This window comes from Pieris napi, chromosome 23 (genome assembly GCF_905475465.1).
Source record: "Pieris napi chromosome 23, ilPieNapi1.2, whole genome shotgun sequence".
Lineage (NCBI taxonomy): Eukaryota > Metazoa > Arthropoda > Insecta > Lepidoptera > Pieridae > Pieris > Pieris napi.
Window position 1 is genome coordinate 617,203 of NC_062256.1, and position 21,644 is coordinate 638,846.

At 33.9% G+C, this 21,644-nt stretch overlaps 1 protein-coding gene across 1 annotated transcript; it reads left to right on the forward strand.

Annotated features, from left to right (window-relative positions):
• Positions 1 to 21,414, forward strand: LOC125061600. Its single transcript, XM_047667107.1, has 5 exons — positions 1 to 130; positions 13,806 to 13,823; positions 17,195 to 17,288; positions 17,535 to 17,627; positions 18,269 to 21,414. The coding sequence occupies exons 1-5, from the start codon at positions 128 to 130 to the stop codon at positions 20,992 to 20,994; spliced, it is 2,934 nt and encodes a 977-aa protein (XP_047523063.1). The 5' UTR covers positions 1 to 127; the 3' UTR covers positions 20,995 to 21,414.
• Positions 21,415 to 21,644: the final 230 nt, after the last annotated feature.

Consider the following 21,644-nt stretch of genomic DNA (forward strand, 5'->3'; position numbering starts at 1 on the left):
TTCGCGGCGCCACTTTCTATCACAGTCGAAGACGTACCCTCATGCAGACAACACGTGAACATATATTAAGTTTCTTTATCTTGTGTTGTGATAGTGCTGTGTTGTGCTAATTGGATTTGCTGATATAATGGTATGTTTTTATATTCACGGAAAAAAAAAGTTTAGGTACCTATACTAAATATATACATAATTGAAATAATTTAATTAAATTAAGTAATATAAATTATAAAAAAAATAAATATGTTTATTCATTACAGTGTAATATTAATAAAAATACCAGCTTTTCCATAACAAACTTAATTGTTAATTCCATTTTTTTTAGTTTCTTCAATTACATTTTTTTAAACACAACACGCGTGAGTTCAGGAGTGTTTGTAATTAATAGTAAAATATTTAGAAATCTTATTAAAAAAACTGATGATAAAAAACAATAATTATTGAGTGGAAATTTTTAAAAATTATTTTCTCTTCTTTACGTTCGTGATTGGCTTTCTGAATATAAAAATTATAATTTAATTACAACGCTTTACAATTATTTTATTTTATTTCAACAATTTATTTGAATAATATAATAATTACAACTCTCCATTACACAAATAAACTTATATATGAAATTTGGAAGATTTATTTACGTTTATGAATGTAGGTTAGTAAAATCTAATATTTACAATCAGAGCGTGGAGATTCTAAAACGTTAGAATTTACTTTTATTTTAATGAGGCTTAATTAAAAAATAATGTGTTTTTTAATATAGTTTTTCTAGAAAATTCATATAGTTTTTATGGCCTCGTACTTTGCGTATAGATGCGTTGCGCGGATTCTTTTCAAGAAAGGAGGTTTTTCAAGAAAAACCTTTTAAGAAAATAAAGTCCCTTTTTGGGACCTTTCCCAAAGAAGTTTTGTCTTTGCCCTGATGTGTAGCTGCCTGATTAGGTGCCTGATTGGCTACTATGTAGGGGCCCTATAAATTAATAACAAAAACAACTATTAAAAAAAAATTCGGCCGCTTAGATGAATATATTTTTGCAATTGTTTTTATATAAAAACAATGAATATATCCGTATAAAAATATCGCTATTACTATATATGACTTACTCAATTGGGTTCATAGACCTTAAGCATGTTAATAATATAGTTTTTAGCAAAGAAAGTGGTACATTCAGATTGAATAATTATATAAAAAACCGCACATATGAAATAGGCATGCAAATGATATATTAATTATCATGACGTCATGGTAATAAGAACAGTTAAATTTGATTGTTAAATACTATATTATATATTATAATTTGAATGGTCTAAATAGTCTCCTATAAAGGCACTTTGCCTTTAAATTTCATCACCTTCCCCTTGAAAGCATCACAATATATTTATCTATATATAACATTTTTTTTTAATACATCGTGGTGCAACCTGCACCCACATAGGTTTATGTAAAAATATTATTAATAAGGTAAACAGGGGCAGGTCACTTGTATGTGAACAATTTGGTGAAAGTTAAATTCTCACTTACGCATTATATTAATAACTTCACTTATTAATTACGCCGTAAATTTCGGTCTCAGTGAATGCCTGTAAGAAATGTTTAACATCTTTTACGCGAGTAATACACATTTAAAAAACCTAGTAAAACGCGAATTTATTACAAATAGTCACAGTAAAAATTTGGCGTAATATTGCAAGTTTGCGCCAAGAGATGGCGTTAATATGGCAATTTAGTCAAGTGTGTACTGTGTAGTGTACTCATTTGGTCCGTTGTGCGTAGTCTTCGCAGACTCCACGGCTAAAAGTTCCGAGGATATATGTTGGTTGGGAAGCCGCATTCTAGGACATTCATCACCTCAATTAAACTATGAGTCACGGCTTTTACGGATATGGGAACCGGCAATTAGTTAAATGTATGCATTGACACGGAATTAAGTTTCGAATGTTTTACCATAATTTACTTTCAAATCGCGAGATTAGTTTTAGAATGAGTGCGAATTTAGTACTATCCAATCTGGTCTTCCAATTACCAATGTGCACCAATATAATAGACTTTTCTTGTATGTGTATAACAAGTGAAGGGACATAATGAGGCATGTCTTAGGACTTAGACTGTCTTGTGCCACACAGTGCGGGCTGGCACCTTTGAAGAAAATAATCAAAAAGTGTGTGCGTACAAAGTACACATGTCAGTAAGTGAAACTTCTTTGGCAAACAAATTTTTAAATCTCGTTCATATTTATACAAATCTAAAACTTTAGATATCCGAGACTTAGAGGGAGGGAAAAGGGATGATATGTTAGGAATTTAATAAATTTAATTTTCATTAAAATATGTGTATAAGTGTCGAAAATTAATACAATTTTTTTTTTTTTTAATTTATTTCTTCGATGATAAAAACACGTGGCATTTTAATTTACAATTCGTCATTTGTGATTTCAATAAATTATTTTGCACAAAATTTAAAATACTAATATTTCATAAATTGTCTTTACGATATTTTAATTTTAAAAATAGAATTTCTATATGGTAATTCGCCCTTCTCACTATCTCTCTCAATCGGTCTAATTCGCTCTCTCCCTTTTCTTCGACAAAAACGCTGCACATTTTCGTGACGTTCTGTAAAAAATTTACCCTTAGGCGCCGAAAGAAGTTTCACTTCAAAAATATAGATAAGATAACCTGTATCTTTTGCAAAACATCTAAGGGTATCAATGCCGGGAATCAACATAGTTATATGTGATTCACATTCCTCATAAAACTATGAGAGCTTTAAAACCCAAAAACTTATTGGATTTTGATTTTCGGAAGTTTTTTATGTCTCGACTTACTTTTCTATATTTGCGTGTTGTTCCCACGAAAATGTAAGTGCGTGCTCCTATTTCACCATGCCTCCTGCTGATAGAGGACAAGTCTTTGTTTTTTTTTAATTTATGTTATTATTATTAATTACTTAATATGTCATGTGCAACATGGTATAATGGTTGCAGTTCCTTACAAACGTTGTGTAAAAAAAATGGCGATTAAAAAGAGTGGCGGAGAGTTTATTGCCAGTTCTTCTTTTTCGTTCTACGCCTTTGATTTGAGAACTGGCACTAAATGTAAAATTAGAAGTATTAATATGTATTTCTTTACTGACGAGTCTAAGTGTACATTATGTTACCCATATGATTAAATGATTTTTTACTTTTCTTTATGAAGAAAAGTGCGAACAAATCGGAACAATTTCTTTCTAGTTTTGTTCGATGGAGCTTAGGACACACTTGACATTTTAAAGTCCAGCCCTGCGATTCTGTAACTCACTTCACGAACTCACACAGCGGTTTTCGCATCGGCGGTCGCTCTCAAATCAGTCGTGAAGCAGTCATTTTATGATTTGGCATTCTGAAAAGGTGGGAGCTTGTACTTTATTGTTTATCAGAATGCCAAATCATAAAATGACTGCTTAACGACTGATTTGAGAGCGACGCCGATGCGAAAACCGCTGTGTGAGTTCGTGAAGTGAGTTACAGAATCGCAGGGCTGTAGTTTTGATGTACTCACAGTAATTGGACTCACTCACAGTGACTCACTTTTTGCAAGTGAAGTTCCGGATGGAAGCTTATATTTAATACAGATAATGTTTTCGAAAGTAAACTTGCCAAATTGAAAGTATTCACTATCGCAAAATTATAATTACTATAATTTCTTATATTGCATCGAGCTTCACTAGTTAACCGGCGGTTAAGTAAACAAGCTTTAACTGTCAGTTAGCAGAATAACATACATTTATGTCTATTTATGCAATGACTATGAAATTGTATAGTTTATGCGTAGAGAGTAAGTGTAAATAATATATCAAATAAGGCACTTATGCATTATAATTAATTAATAATAATAATAATATAATTACTTGAGTAGGTATAACGCGTGCAATGTGAGTGTAGTGTTCCTGAGTCATCGGGGTGCTATCAATAATAGAGGATTTTAGTTTTACTCTATATTAACCACTTGCGTACAACAATAGAATATAGGCAACGTAACAGTCGAAGAGACTGCCTACGTCAGGCTATACTCTTGGGGCAAAACTTCAACGATTTAGGAAATCGCCACGCTTATAAAACTACAAAAGCTTTGCAAAATGTACAGCCTTGGCTCGTACAGTGAGCTTCCAGAGTCCTGCTACTGTTAAAAAATAGGTATTTTGCTGTTTCAGTTCGAAATAAGCTTGCCCCGGGGAACTAAGTCGTAAAAGCATAATCTATATTGTTCAGGAAAAATAAAAGAAAGAATTTTTTATTGGTTTTAAACTGTCGAAATAAAAAGTCAATGTTTTATGATTATTTGCTAGAATTGCAATGTAAATAAACTAAAATAATTTGTAGGGGAGGTAAAATTAGGTAAACGAGTATTATGTTATAGATCATATTTGACCCAAGGAAGTCAAAAATTAGAAAATATTAAAACAGTCGTAATAGTGCTTTCGACTTTTTTATGATTTCAAATCCACATGTTAAATATCGTAACGTAAAATTAAATTGATTTAAGGCTTGATTTTAATTCAGTTTTTTAAGATCATATAGCGGCTTTACATGTAAGTCAGGCTTTTGGGTTATTTTCAGAGACAAGACAGCGCGACTGCCAAATCTGAAAATTTGTTCCGTTTCCACGCGAATAAAGTCAAAAAAATCTTTTTCATTTGCACTATGTACCTAAATAAATATGTGGAAGTTTAGTTTTTTAGAAATCAGACAAAATAATTAAAACTATTAATGTTTAACCCATATTTGTACGCATTTAATCTTCAGTTTAAGCACCGTTCAAATAGGTAGTGAGACTCAAAGATCAACGCACAGCTCACAACACTTATATAACATGAAAATGACTTTCGATTTTTTGTGGTTTAAAGGTTGCTCACCTAAAGGTTATCAGTCTTTAGTGTTAATATACAGAAGAAAGGCTTCGTGTAGACCTCTGTTTTAGGAGCATTTGGACTAAGTGTTCCTGTTCAAGGTCGCCATAAATCTGGGCTAAATACTCAAACACGTGGGCGAAGCTTCGGACGGAAGCAATTTTCTAATAAAATACTTTTTAAATTTTCGTATTTTGCTCTACTATTGTCTCTTTGACAGTAAGAGTCTTTCTAGCTCCTTTGGAGAAGAGACTCTTGGGCCGTGAGGTTCAAGTGCAAAGACGCTAATTAAAGACTTTAGTTGGTGTCTAATAGATAGTACCGGTGATCCCAGCTGATGCATAGCTCGTTCAACCAACAAGTATCGCAATACAGCGAGGAAATGCTGCCAGCGTTAAAGGTACACTACCGCAGAGACCAAACTTTTTAAATTTGTTTAGATTTTCTTTTTATTATAAAATAACTCATTACCAGTGGCACTACAACCTTTCCGGTCTGGGCCTCAGATATGTTTCGTTATCATTTATTTTTCTTAAAAGGCAAGTAGGTGATCAGCCTCCTATGCCTGACACACGCCCTCGACAGTTTCATGCATGTTTGCCAGTTTGCATGCCGGTTTTAAAAAATTTTTTTTTTTTTAAATAATTGCGGCCAGGGGGCCCTGACGATATCTGCTTATACGATTAAGCTCCACAGCCTATTTATTTAATTCAAACACGTAAAATTATTAAATTTTACGCAAAATAAATATAGGCAGGATGTTAACTGAACATCTTATTAACTAGTCAAGCACAAAGTTAAAAAACTGTAGGTAAACATGCCAATAAAAAAACAATTGTGATATAGATCTTGTTACACTATGATAAAGAGGAAAGGCGTATATTTTATATGTGTATACTGAAGAATGAGTTGATCGAATTCATAATTCTTTCACTAAATGCTACATAATTCCTGATTACAACATAGTTAAAATTTCCGTGCAAAGCCGTATTTTCTAAATCAAAACTGTAATTTTTGTAGTATGTGATTGTCGTTAATTCAATTTCAGCTTTCGATCGCCTGACTTAGAACCATTTCAATTAATTGATATTTTGACAACTTAATAAGAACTTTACGTAACAATGTATGAAATTGTTAAACCACAATATTCAAAATTTTCCCAATAAGCGCGTTAACCTTATTGGCCTTCGAGTTCTGGTGACTTTACCATCTATAATTAGCATCGAAGAACAAGAGTATGTGTTAAAATAATTTGACTCGAATTATCCATTAATTTCGAATGTGACAATGTCAATACGACTTTACTTTTTATATACAAAGACAATATAGAATCATAGCTAAAAGAGGTCGGTAGCATCGTACCAGCAGTTATCAACAAGATATATCGCCGTTTAATGCTTATGAGGATGTCTAAACAAAAATGATTAATAATAATATATTTATTTAAGCAGACACATTTATTTATTTTCTATAACAATAACCTAATACCAATACTAATACAATGTTATTAACGGTTTTGAACTCTTTGACGTATAATTTAATATTTAATATCCGTCTATTATTTTATACTTTCCAAAAAATTATCAATGAATGGCCGAATCGTACTATTAATTAATAACTGTCTTACATTCTCAGTTTATAATTTTTATAAATGAAATTCTTTTCATTCAAATTTGTGAGATTCGAAAATAAAAGTAAATATAAAAGTCGAAAACTAAATATTAAGTTACCTATACTATGTTCACACATCTCTGAGTATAGAAAGTGGGGAAAGTGACCTGACACCTACCGGTTCTTATCTCAATAGTTCGACTCCCGAGATTTACATTATAGGTACGTAATGCAAGCATAGGTTTGATATCCGGGGAAAAAGTGTTATAAGACACTGTATATCGAAATACTTTCCTAAATAAAGATGGAAGGATTGGATTCCTTGGTTTTATTTATGTTTATTAATAACATAAATAAGTCCTTACTTCATGTTTATACCACTTAAAAAGAGTCTAAAAATAAAAAAAAGGGTGCGTGTACTTATAAACGCGCGTAAGAAGTTATACTTCTTTGGCATTATTAAAAATAGTTTTTGATTGCATGCGAATAATTAATTACAATTTAATAATCAAAGACTGGAAAAGGAGTCATTATAGTCAATAAAGTTCAGTTTACAGTTGAAAAATTAAAAAATAAATATTTATTATTATTCGAATGTTGTTTTTAAATTATGTCCAATGCCGTAGTGTTTGTGTCACGGACCACGGTGCGCGCGCATCGTAAAACTTTACTCTCATCAATTTTTCATAACGCGCCTAAAGAAGTATAACTTCAAAAATTAATGGTTTTTTGACATACGAGGTTACCATTCTACAGTGACGACATGACTGCACTTTTTGTGCTTGTTGACTCGTATCCTAGAAAATACAATGAAAACAATATATTTACAATTACAAAAAAAAGTGTATGATTACAAAAGTAACGATTGAAATGGAAACGATACGGTCAAGCGTTTATGTAGAATTTTTAAAACTTTCATTAAAATTAATTAATCAACAACAAAGTAAAATAAAAATCATCCTTTGAATTGTATTCTAAGATGTCGATTTCCTCACAATCTTTTCGTTTATCATAATAATAATTAATGCATGTTATACCACGATGTATTCAAAAAATTGTTAAGCCATGGCTATCACACTATTTAATCACCGTCCTAGAAATTATAGATCACTGCCATGTGATGCTTTCAAGGGGAAGGTGATGAAATTTCAAGGCACTTTTTGCCTTTACAGCGTGGGAGAGTATTTAGAATCAAATTTAACTGTTCTTATTATTATGACATTATGATAATTAATATGACATTTGCATGACTATGCATATGGCTGATCGTGCGTTCTTTATAATATTAATGTATCTGAATGTACAATATGTAGAATATACATTTTATTTTCTTTTTATCCTAATATCCTAACTTTCTTCAGCGCCATTGATTGGAACCCCTTCATGGACAAAAACCTCCTTCCATACGTGTTAATTGCATTTCACTGTTAAATTTGTATTAATTTTACTTTAAAATGGCAAAATATTAATATACGCCATCTGTATATTCGAAATCGCTTGTGAATACCAAATATAATGTGTTCCGGTCATCTCGCAAGTGAAAGTTACAACTTGTCGTCTCACTTACGTAAGGTAATGGTATAGTAGTGGGTTCGTATTAATAACCAGCGTATGTATTTATTCATATGTTTAAAAAAAAATTTTAGGTCCGGGCCTCAGGTTTTATCTGTTTCATGATATGTCAATCTAATAGGCAAGTGATAAACCTCCTGTGCTTGACACACGCTGACTTTTTGAGTCTAAGCCAAGCCGTTCTTTCACCATTTGAGCGAATGTTGAAATGCGGACATTGACAGAAAGTGGATTAGTGCTCAGCCGGGGCACCTCTCACCTAAAAGATGAGAGTCGCACGCTGAAGCCACTGGGCCAACTGCTCTTATTATTTGGTTATTTAGATTTTGCTAAATTTAGAATAATTTAAATTTGTTAATAGTAATTGACGAATAATATTTGATCAAACTCGAGATCGCCTAGGCCGATGTTCTGGGCCGATGCTGGGTTTTTGTTGTATTTGTCTCTGTCCTGAATAACTAACAGAATATTAAAAACATTGGATTATTCACGAAAAAATAAAAAGTTTCGTAACTGTGAAACATTTAATATTTTTTCGATACAGTAAACCCTCCCCTCAAATTAAAGAACTTATTTAAGGTTTTGAACCGACAACTAATATCCACAATATGCGGATAGTGTCAAAAAGGTTGTCAAATATTTATGCGTGTGATCAGAAATTTATTCTCTAAATCCAAATCTTAGACAAGAATGTTTATTTATTTTTGTGTATTCTTCATAAAGTGGATAATATTTGTTTTGTATTAATAGTATTACTTTCATGAAATCATAAATTAGGTACAGCTAACTTCACGATGTTCATTGACTGTTAGGCGGAACGAAGTTCGCCGGGTCAGCTAGTTAATAATAAAAACTATTACTACTGGATTTATACATAATTATATAATTAATTAATTAATATGAAATTAAGAAAAAGTTAGAAAATTGAGAATAATAATTATCGTGTATTAATTAAAATGCACTATAATTATATATATAATAAAATTTGAATTAAAAATCTAAAAAAATATGGCACTTGTACCACAAAAATCGGTTTAGTGGTTGTTAGTTGATACACAGTTTTTAACAATAAATAAGTCCCGATGTACGAAATACGCTTTACTCAACATAATGAAAAAAAGGGACACAATTTTAAGGTGGAAATGTCACAATTATGTATTTCCCCTTAATAAAATAATTAAAAAGTATCCAAGTACAATAAATAAATAAAGGAAATACTTTCTCAAACCAAACCCACTTTTACTTAGTAAGTAGTTAAAAAAACTATTCGAAACATCAAAATATGTTTTATATGATTTTTTTTCTGTCGATAGACTCAAACTCAAACTGAAAATAACTTTATTCATATAGGTACACTTATGAACGTCAACAGAAAATATGTTAAATTGATTCTAAATTTACATTTACTACCAGTTCGCAAATAGGGCGTAGAGCGACGTAAACTGAGACGCCCTTTGCTTAGTGGATTTCGTTTTAAATGATAATAGTAATAATAAGGCCCGTCTATTTCCAATATTTGCAAATATTGAAAATACATGTTTAGATATCTAACTTTCTTCTGTATCATCGATCGGAACCCCTTCAAGGGTAAAGATCTGCTACAGCTTCTCTATCCATGGCTTTCTTTCTCCATTCGCTTCTATATCATCTATCCCCCTTTTTAGGGCCTCTTCTCCTTCTTCCCCTTGGTCTTTTCCATGCAGCTGTCCAAAAGTCCAACTTTTACTTGTGCATATCGATTTTAATCTCTCTCTTCAGTTGGCAGCTCATGTCTGAGTGACGTCAGCAAGAAAACATCTGGAGCAGACAATGTTTTGTATAGTTTTGAGGGCGATGAGTCTTTCACTCTCTGTCCATCTGGTTGGTGAACGATCACGTGATCTTTTGCCTTCTGTGTAACCAACCACGACCAGTTTCATTGTATGGCAGAAATAAGATACAATTCGCTGTCGGCGTTTTAAATGCTCCGCAGTAATGTTGCCATACAAACAATGCTAAAAAAATGTGTCGCGTCCAAGGTTAGATTTAAGGCAAAAATTATCACTAAAAGCCTTTTCATCTTGACCCAGTGCGAGCGGAAGCAAGCAGTTCCGCATATTGTACCGGAAAGATGGCCGACCTCAATCAATGGAAAGCCAACCGGTTTTCAGCTAATGGCCGTTAATTGACAACTTCTCGACAAACATTAAACATAAATAGCCTCTCTTAGTAGTTAGTAGAATAGATGCCACGACTTATCGAGATGTGTAAGAAGAAATAGCAACAAATAAGATATTAAAAGGCCGGCAACGCTCGAGCCTTCTGGTAATGTGAATGTCCATGGGCGGCGGTATCACGTAACAGGTGAGCCTCCTCGTTTGCCTCCTATTACATAAAAAAAAAGGGGGTGTGCCTGGATTGATACCTTCTATACGAAATATAATAATAATAATAAAGTTTATTTGCCTTTTCACAATATTGCACTTTACAGGTGTCTTTGTTAGAGGTGCATATTTTAGAACTATAGAACCAGCCTTCCATTGCGGATAGAAAATATACAAAGATATACTATGACTAATATAGTAATAAACAAAATAATAATAAAGCTAAATGAGTGGTTGTGAGTGTGTAAAGGTGTGCGAATTAAACTGAAAGAATTTAATTTTAAGTTTATATTTTTGTTTTCAGTTTAATATTTAAATAAAAGAGTACCTAGTCCTTAAAGCGCCTTAAAGTATGAAAGTTTAACTAATGTAAGTGTTAATTGTCATGTAATTTCCATATATCTCCGATCAAGGTTACGCTATATCGAGAAAATTATTTATTTAATAATTTGTTATGCCCTTCTGTTTCAATCGAATTACATCGAGACACGAGATTTTTATATCAATAGATAAAGTTTGATTCTTCTTTCTTTTGCAAAAATAAAATGTCTACCTGTATCGCCTAAAGACTACTATTTTCGAATTATGGACGTCAACGTACGATTAATGAATTATGTTAAACATAGTATGCAAAAAATAAAATCAAATAACAAATCAAAAAAATTTATCATTATAACATATTATAAGAAAGCATTGGTAAACTGAATTACTTTATAACAATGTCATAGGTTAAAACACACAATTTAACCAAGGAGTTTTTTGTTATTATTTTTGCTCACGCGCCATTTGATTAATGACAAAAAATTAATGACTTTGCATCTATGGCTGCAACAGCTTTGGCGCCATTTGTCCGTTTAAATTTCATTGATATTTATAATTATAACGTTCCATCCTATAATATGTTTATAGTTTTTGATAAGTTCTAAAAATTTAAACATTTAAAAATGCTGTGAACAGTCAAAAATGTATACATACTTACAAAGGAGGAATAAGTGTATTACAGTTAACATACCTAACAAAACACACAAGAAAGGTATCAATTTAAATTTAACTTGAGAGGTGTAAACGCGAATTTATTACTTAGTTAGTTTTTCAACATTTTAAAGGTTTTACAGGTTGAAGGAGTCTTAAAAATTATATGTAAATGTGTATTAGGCACTTTAACTAAAGACAATATTAACATTTATTTTTGGTGAAGTGATTTGTTATAATCGCGGATGAGACATAATATAATGAAATCTTAAATATTTTGACAAAATAGTTTAAAGAAAGAATTAATGCGACAATATTTACAATTTTAGTAGTACAAATCATCATTTAGTACATAAATAGTACCTTAGTCTAGAAACAAGATAAAAGAAAGTTCCCATTGACACAGAACGTAGTAAGTAGGACTTAATTACGGGTACTTAGCCTTACGACAATTTCAATAAGTAACTTCCACAGACAACACTTAAAATAAGATATTTATTTAATGTATTATAAAGAGGAAAATTTGTATTTTTGTTCGTTGGCTGTACCTTTTATATAGAATCCAAATATTTTCTGTGTTCTTTAATATAATCAATATAATTAATTCAGTAACTATTTCCGTTCCCTAGAACCCGTAATTTCGTACCAAAATCATCTTTGGTTTACTTGAGTTACTTACATTTAAATAATTTTACTGTTATAAAATCAACTTTGGCAACTCGATATTCAAGTGCGTTTCAGCATCATACATATTATATAGGGTTTAGAAGTCAAGGTCTTGGTAAGCGATAGTTTGTCTATGAAGTTTCACCAGGCAAGTGGCCGAAACAGATCGAACAGGTTTGATAAACGCAAGCGTCACCATGAAACGGGTTGGCTGAGTACGACACAACACTAAGTTTTTAATAGGTCGGTAACGCATGTGCGATTTTGGCAATAACATTTTTAGAACAAAGGCAGGACGCTCACCTGATATTAAGTGATACCCATGGACACTCTCAATGCCAGAAGGATCGCGAGTGCGCTGACGGCCCTTTAAGAATTTGTACGCTCTTTTTCCTAAGTCAAATTGCTTCGGAAATACTTCAGTGGGTGGTTCCACATAGTGGTGGTTCGCTAAAACCTGCGTGGAACGACGCCTCCAGCTGCAGGTATTAATCCGACAACTCTTCTGAACTCTCCGTGGTAAATGCGGTAAAAGATGCAGAGTGACATCTCAACTACTGCCCCTTTTGTCCCTCTTTTATGAATGTCGTCGTTCGTAATAACATACTTCTGTATATGACATATCCGGTTAAATGTCAATGAGCTTCCGTTGAACTTTCCAAGCACCTGCTACTTTCACTGTAAGAATGTGATCGGACGAGCTTTGTTACGTCATAGTGTATATTGCGTCATTGGTTTATGATTTTGGATATGCTATGGGTGAACGTAAATTAATATATGGGAAGCAGTAATATACTCAGAGCAGCGCCATTTACGTGTATCTTGCGCACCCTGAATATTATTGAATTTGAGATGGATATATTTAGTTGCACACTGGCTGAATTCACAAGAATTGCATTATTTATAATTAGTTATAAAAAGGTTTAGGTTTTCTTGTTTTTAGTATAATTTTATATTAATACGTTTTCCTTAGTATTAGTATTATGTTATTATAAAAATTGGGAAATATATTTCGAGAAAAGAACGAGAAACAATAGGGTAGATTTCTAATTGTTTTAAAGATTTTTCAACATTCAAAAAACCAAAGGAATTTCAAAGTTCGACGTGTTTTAATATATGTTATAGATTAAAATTTTCCATTTCCAAAGTCAAATTTGCTGTGTAAAAAACTATTCTTTTATCGAGTTAAAATCCTATCGAAACTGTTTTCTTTTGGAGGTTTAAATATTAAAGAAAAATCTAAATTCCCACCGGTATCCATGATTTATTCATCTATATGCAGTGATATAGAAAATTTGACAACAAACCATTATATAATAATAATAAAGCCTTATTGTATTTCCATATCCTTAATATCCTATAATGAAGTTAAATGTTAGTCGCCTGTCGTTATGGACTCCTCTTGGGAAAAACTCCTCCAACCCTTTAAAGGTGAAATTTCTATTAAGTTATCAATCCACCGCCTTCCCACTCTTCTCGTCTCTGAATCTCTCTCTCATCTCTCTTATTCGTCTCTATCTGTTGTCCAGGTGTCGTGTTACATGACCAGCTCATTGCCATTTTAATTTCAAAGCTTCAACCCATTATATGTTTAGATTATATTTGCCCTTAACTTTTATTTGAAGTTGGTAATTTTTTACAGTAATTTATAAGCCTTTATTTTTTTCATAACTGCAAAACATCATTAAACTAATTGTTGTTTCTAAAGGTATTATATTTGTATTAATTATTATTTTTTGTTTCAGTTTATGAAGTGGCGGGCGGTATGTACTTTTCAATATTTGTTTATTTTTATTGGATAGGGGGTAAACGTGCCTATGGGACGCCAAAAAAGGGCAGTCTTCGCAGCCCATGGACCACTTTCAGTGGGTGCGTTGCCGGCCTTTGAGGGAGGAGAATACTTTGAACAATTGGACGACGTATCTCTCAGGGAAGACCCACCGGGAGTCGATTCCACAGCTCGCTAGTTCGCCAAAGAGTGTCTTGAAAGACTTCCAGCCATCAATTCTGATGAAACTTACAGTTTACAGATTTACCCTATTCGATTAGTTATTAAAGCATATAGGATGAATAAATGGACTATAAGTTCAAGAAGCAGTGTTGGCCCAGTGGTTTCAGAATGCGACTCTCATCCCTGAGGTCGTAGGTACCCTGGTGCACAAATGGTCTTTCGGTCTATGTGCATTTAATACTTCCTCGTACGGTGAAGGAAAACATCGTGAGGAAACCGACAAGTCTTAGACCCAAAAAGTCGACGGCGTGTGTCAGGCACAGGAGGCTATCACCTACTTGCCTATTAGATTTAAAAATTATCATGAAACAGATTCAGGAATCTGAGGCCAAGACCTAAAGAGGTTGTAGCGCCACTGATTTATATTTAACAATAATAATAAAGATTTATTTTTTTAAATAATTTAAAGCAACGGATAATTTGATCTTCAGGACTGCAGAAAAAAGCAGTGATTACAACCCTTGGTTGGCCTTAGACTCTGTCATATTTATGGTTGTTTTGCTTTAGAGGCCTTCTATCGTCGCCTCGTGCCTTGTATCATGACGTTTTCTTTTATATACTAAATGCCTTAAAGCAAAAGAAGAGGAAGAAGTTGAAAAATTTACACAATGTTTGTTCATGTTCTGTAAAACAACTGAATAAGTAAATCAAAATAATTATAAATTATCTAAAAATGCGATACATAGATAGAAAACTCCATTGCTGTAATGTCAGGTTCAAAACTTCCGTCTGCACAGAGTATCAAAACAAAAAGCAGCAAAAAGGTTTTATGTGTAAAAAAGCCGCTTTCCTCCACTCTGCATACAATGAGTGACCCGAAGTGGAATGAACGAAAAAACCCGGCACACTTCCTACTTCAGTTCCCATTGATATAAAAACTATGTGAACGTATGGTAATTGTTATGGCTGACCTGCGAATGAAACAATGAATCTTAATAACCTGGGAAGTATAGTGATGTGCTCTAACGACATCGTTAATCCGAATGGTTAATGAAAAAAATTAATTACCTGACTGAAAAACTCAGCTTTGTATCGCGCCATACAACGACCACTTAAGCTTGACTTGTTTAAGCTATCGCGGAATATGCTCAAAAGGAGTATCAAGAATATCAATAGCGCAAAATCACCTGCATCATGAACATACCCCACATACACACCCACACATTTCACACCATCACACAACACAGCCGAATTAGGTTGTGTAAATGTTTGAACCTTTTTGTATATATTATATTTAATTATTATTTGCTATATATAATTATGTTAGCTGTAGGATTACGAAATAACTAAATAATTACTACTTGGAAAAATACTTACGTATTTCTGTAGTGATTAATTTAATTTAAAAAAAATATATTTTAAAACAATTTGCGCGCATATTAGGTGATCATTTTTCGCTTTTATATTGTTTTATTGTTATTTTGGATTCTCGTGAATTGTAACAGAAACTATGTATTGAAATTTATGTTTAATATCTCTATAAATTTAATTAATACCTACTGAGGGTACAATGTAAGCTTTGAAATACATGTGTACAACACCTGTCAACATGCTTTACTTTAAAATTACGTTTTTAACTTCTTTACCGTAAATTTTAGACATGTTCGTTTTAATTTAATTCGGTAAATTTAACGACAAAGGCTTTTAAAACTTAACTCCAATTATTTATTTAATGAATTAATTTATATATTAAATTTTATATTAATCAGTACCCAAAAAGCAGCCTAGAAAAGCCTGTCTTTAAAATAATCGTATTTATGTATTTTTATCAGTAATATTAATGGTGATATCGAATATATTTATCGATAATTTTTATCGCAGCACTAATTAATTGGTTCACTCGGAAGTGATGAGAGTGACATCGTTAGAATGTCAGACACACACTAAAACTGGGATTAAATATTAGAAAACAAATAGTTCAAAAAATACTTTTATCGCGATTAATACAATTCGATTTAAAAAAATCTTACCCATGAAATTGTAAACATTTAGTTATTTTACCTTACCACATATTTATAGAAACATAACTATTTGATACACATTTTACCCGCTCAGGTATCCTTTATTCATAATAGGTTCTGTAGTAGGCTATAGATCGATCGAACTCATGCGCCGAGAATATGCGCTTACTATGTAGGTACCTGCCCATAAAATGACTGCTTTACAACTGATTTGAGAGCGACCGCCGATGCGAAAACCGCTGTGTGAGTTCGAAAAGTGAGTTACAGAATCGCAAGGCTGATACCTATGTACTTGATAAAGTTGTTACGGTGAAAGGAAAACAATCCGGCAGTGTTCCAGTACCTAGGCTTCAGGATGCCTAATGGTTACGTTAGGAAGTACCACCGTTATTATTCGTATCCTTAGCATAGATTAACAGACGATTTAAATGGTCCGTAGAGTGAACTGCTTTGCCGTTTGCGTAATCAATTCCTAAACTGTAAGAAATAGTCTTTTTTGTAAATATTAATCTATTACTGTTTAATGTGTGTTGTTTCTATGTGTATGTATTGTTTTGTTACTGGATTTGAGTAATCTGTAATTGTAGCTTATTTATTTTTAAATAAATATTTTCTATATTCATAATTAATGTATCCACAGTTGGATTTTTTTAGGAATATCTCAAAAATAATTTAAAGAAACATTTAGTTTTGAAGCAAACCAAATAAGTATGAAGGGCCAATGGATTTTTACAAGTCAAATGATAATGTTCTTCATATGGTCTTTTACTCTATATAAAATAATATGTTTTATTGTTTTTGGAACGAAGTTCCTTATCGCGCGTTGTGAAAGGGGGCTAGACGGAAAAAATTCTTACGAAAAGTTGTCACGACACTTTTTTGCTATTTGCTATTGTAATACACCGGTCCTCGTCCGATCACCGAAGTTAAGCAACGTCGGGCGAGGTCAGTACTTGGATGGGTGACCGCCTGGGAACACCTCGTGATGTTGGCTTTTTTTTTTCGTCGTACGATTGGTGTCGAGAAAATCTATCATACTGTTATGATACCAATTAACATATAAATTAATCGAAAGGAATTTCGTTCCATCCGGGTGTCCCTTGACACCTCTAAAGTTTTATTTTATTTCAATAGAGGTACATCAATTAATAATTGTTTATAGTTGGTGGTGCTGTGGCTGGTGGCAGTGGCTGCGGAGGAATCGCCAAAGGTTTCTAAAGATGAACAGGATCTCGTAGCTGAAGCTTCCCAAAAAAGTGAGACAATTTAGCATCTGCAATATAGTATAGCACATACAATATGACAATATATTTCTTAGTTACGATAACACATCTCACAACAGCAAAAGCAGAAGTTCTACGTTCGATTCCCTGTTAGGCAATCATAGTTAAAAAGCAATATATGTATGAAGAAGATATGCACATATGTAGCTGAGGCATTAATGTTGAGACAAGGGTAAAGATTAAGGTGAAAAGGCCCTGCAACTTCTCTTTGTTTTTCAGACCCCCAAGCGCAAAATAGAGAAGGACTTTCAAACTCCTATGGCGAACCTCTACCTCCCGATGCATATGGACCTCCGAGGGATATTAATAGCAGTAAGCATTAAATGTCTTGAAATAATCATAATTAAACTTTTTTTAATTTATTCAAAATTTGATTACTATACTATGTGCGTTGTAACATGGTGCGGGTGACAGTTGCTTAATTTTTCTTTCAATTTGATTTTATTTGTAGACATTCTGGCGGGGTTAAATTTATGTTACCGTATATATTCATTGATTAAACTAATTATTTATTAACAACTAGATTTCAGATTGACTGGCGTTCTTGAACATGTGCCTTAAAAAATGTCAAAAAAGAAATATACATGAAATGCTTCTAATTTTACATTTACTGCCAGTTCTCAAATCAAGGGTGTAGAACGGAAGAGAAGAACTGGCAATAAACTCTCCGCCACTCTTTTTAATCGCCAAGTCTTTTGTTTTACACAATGTTTGTAAGGAAGTGTAACCATTACACCATGTTCCACATGACATCTTAAGTAATCAATAGTTAATTAATAATAATAAAATAAATTAAAAACAAAGATTTGTCCTCTATGATCAGGAGGCATGGTGAAATAGGAGCACGCACTTACACTGTCGTGGGAACAACACGCAAATACATAGTTGAAATAACTAACATTACCTTAGAGTCACTTACATTATGTGATTTTTTAAGCTTAATAATTCTTCAGTTCCAGACTCGCCTCTACCAGCCCCGGTCTATGGAGTACCAGAAACGATATTCTTAGACCCACCCCCGGGTGCATACGGCCCTCCAGCGCCGGTGGTATTCCCCAACCAAAACTACGAAGGTCCGCCGCCACCGATCAAGCCAAAACCCATTTATGGCCCACCAAAATACCATCCACCAAAGATCAGCTATGGACCACCGAAACCAGTTTACGGCCCTCCAAAGAAGAGTTATGGTCCCCCGAAACATAGCCTCCCAAAGATAAACTATGGGACACCATTTAAACCACCAAAAATCTCTTACCCCAAACCAGTGTATGGCGCCCCTAAGCCTATTTATGGACCTCCTAAACCCGTGTACGGTCCTCCGAAAGTTACATATGGAACACCACTCGATGTCCAAAACGTACAATTTCCTTTACCCCAAAACTTTGGTACTATTGGTATTGGCGCAAACGTTGGGTCAACGTTCAGTACAGTTGAGACCAGTATTGGGACAAACTTTGGTTCAGTCGACCTACCGGTGCCGATATATGGAACTCCCTTCCCTAATCTCCCCGTAAACTTGAAACCCAACTTCCCGGTACCTTCAGATTCCTACGGCCCTCCCGGTCTACCTTTAGGATCGATCGGACAGAACGACCAACTCGTGGTACAGGACTTTGGAAGCATCGGTCATTATGGCCCTCCACAACCGGATCCCAATCCTAGACCTCCACATCCGGGTGTTCCAGCGCCGCCAACACCCCCTCATGTCTTGTATGATGGATGGAGACCAATCCCTGGAGTATCAAAGCCTTTAATTGAAAACTTAGATCATTCCGTAAATATCCAAGGTCATATCGATCTAGACCAGTACGGACCTCCACCACCACCCCCACCAGTTATTCAGTCTTTAGAAGTTCAGTCCCTGCCTAGTATCCAATCAGTGCCGCAATTCTCTGGAGCTCAGATATCATCAGGGTACTCTACAGTGCATCAAGACGCCCTATCAAATATTGACTTAAACGCAATTGTGGGAGGGGATTCAAATCACATTGACCAATCTAAAACCGTATTTGAAGCTCATTACACCGAGAAAAATCCACAAGATATCACTTTTATTCAAAATCTACAGAATCTTAAACCAATAGACGCTTACGGCCCACCAGAACCGCTATCTTTCCCCGTGTCCATACGTCAGCAAGGAGCTAAAGGTTTAATTCCACCATCTGGTGTATATGGTGTACCACCAGGTAGCCAATATGGAGCCCCACCGCGTCCACTACCCTCTAATCTACCAATTCCATACGGTTCAGTGTCTGGTGGTGGTCATTCATTACACACAGGGGGAAATGGCCCCCGACATCCTATTAAATTTAGAGAGTCGGTACCAGAAGGTCTGATTCAGCAAATAGGACAAATATCGCAACATAAAGATCATCACAGCATCGATCATTTAAAGGTGGGACCGGCGTACTTACCTCCACCAGTAAGAGAAGTCAAAGATATTAATCAGCAGACTGGGAATTTCGGAGTCAATAATCTAGCTTTATCAATAGAGCCGACGAACCTGTACAGCCTTCCTCATGCTGGTAACCCTGTGAACTTCCAAGTACAACCGAGCAACTTATATGGATCCCCCATAGATTCATATTCCGTACCACTACATACTGTAGGTGATCATACAGCCTCCGGTTCCAGTACAAATTCTGTAACAGCAAGTCTTGATGGTACTATACTAGCAAACTTGAGCAATTTAGAAGCAGCCGCGATTTTGAAGCACTGTCCATATCATGAAGCCATATTAAAAGCTGCTCAATCAGGGGAAAAGATTCCAGCTGACTTAGCGTCAAAATACGTAGCTAGCTTAAGCTCGCTAGGTGCTACATTATTAAAAAATAAACAAGTGCTTCTATCACCACAAAACGCATTTAACACTCCGGCGCCTGGTGCTGAATCAGTTTCCTACAACAGTAAAGACTTGTCCACAGCATCCCATTCTCTCGTGCAAACAATTTTACCCAGTAACCACATAGACAGTGAAAAAACTGTAAGATCGACAGTTCAAAAGGGAAAGTCTTTAAACGAGAAACAACTCTTTAAACAAAACTCCATACAATCAGTTTCTGATCAAATCTATCAAACGTCTGAGAAAATTAAGAACTTAAGTGAAGAAACAAAGCAATTACAACAGAAAATAGTTACATCAAGCCAGAGTTTAAACCACGACACATTTAATATACCCATTGATAGCAATTCTCCATCATTCTCCGTACAAATCCAGTCGTCACAGGGAAAAGGCAAACCAACAATTCCACACGAGCAGTTACTTTCCGAAGGTCTTCTTCAGAGTATCCTTCAAGCAATAGAACAACCGCAAAGACCAAACCAGCAAGTCAATCAGAAACAATTTCAAATCCAGAATTACCAACCGAATATCAACCAAGACGGTTTAGTTCTTCCCGCTGGATACGAACCGATAGACCGAACAAAAAATCAGGATCTTGATACACAAAGCTCGAATAAAGTACAAACTAAAAGTGATCACACAGAGTGCGATTTAAGAACAGATAACTCCATACGTCATGAAATAGTCGTACCACCACCACCGGGCGTTAGTTTGGATAAGGTGGACGATGTCGATAATGATGTAGCAATATATTTTGATCAGAAGGACAGAGAGACAGTGACGGAAATATCAGTAGCAACGAGTATAAGTGAAGATAAAAACGAGAAAAAGTCATGAAAAGCGGTGAATAAGTCTCTAGTCCTACTTACCAGTGAGCTTTAATTGAACACACTAAAAGTTAAATTAATCTAGGTCCTTAAGAATTCGTTAAAACATTTTAGCACCCATTTGTCTAAAAGCTTTTTCACACATCATTATGAAAATGAAGTAAAACAGAAAAATACAATATTTGCTCACTGGTGCCATTTCACTGTTAAATATCTTCACTTTATTTAATTTTAGTTTAAGTTCATATTTAACTATTGTAATCAACGCCATCTATTGATTTGAATCCCATTCACATATCTTCTGATATTTTAAGAATTTGTTGATTGGGCTTCAAATAAACTAGATTAATATTATTTATTTAATCCTAATTTTAAGTAGTATTGGATTTGGTATTAATTTATCTTGAATAAATAAGCTAAGTATTTAAAATACCGTATTTTCATTTTAAAACGTTCACCCTTATTTATTCTTTAGGGGTTTGGAAAATAGAGAATTACCAAGAAATATAATACATATTAAATATTAAAGTTTTTAAGAGCAGTCATCACATAATAATATATAGTTTTGGACTATATTTTGGTAAATAACCTCATAATATAGTACAAGAATAGGTTTTTGTCTCATAATTAAAAAACCAGTGGCGCTACAACCCACAGTCT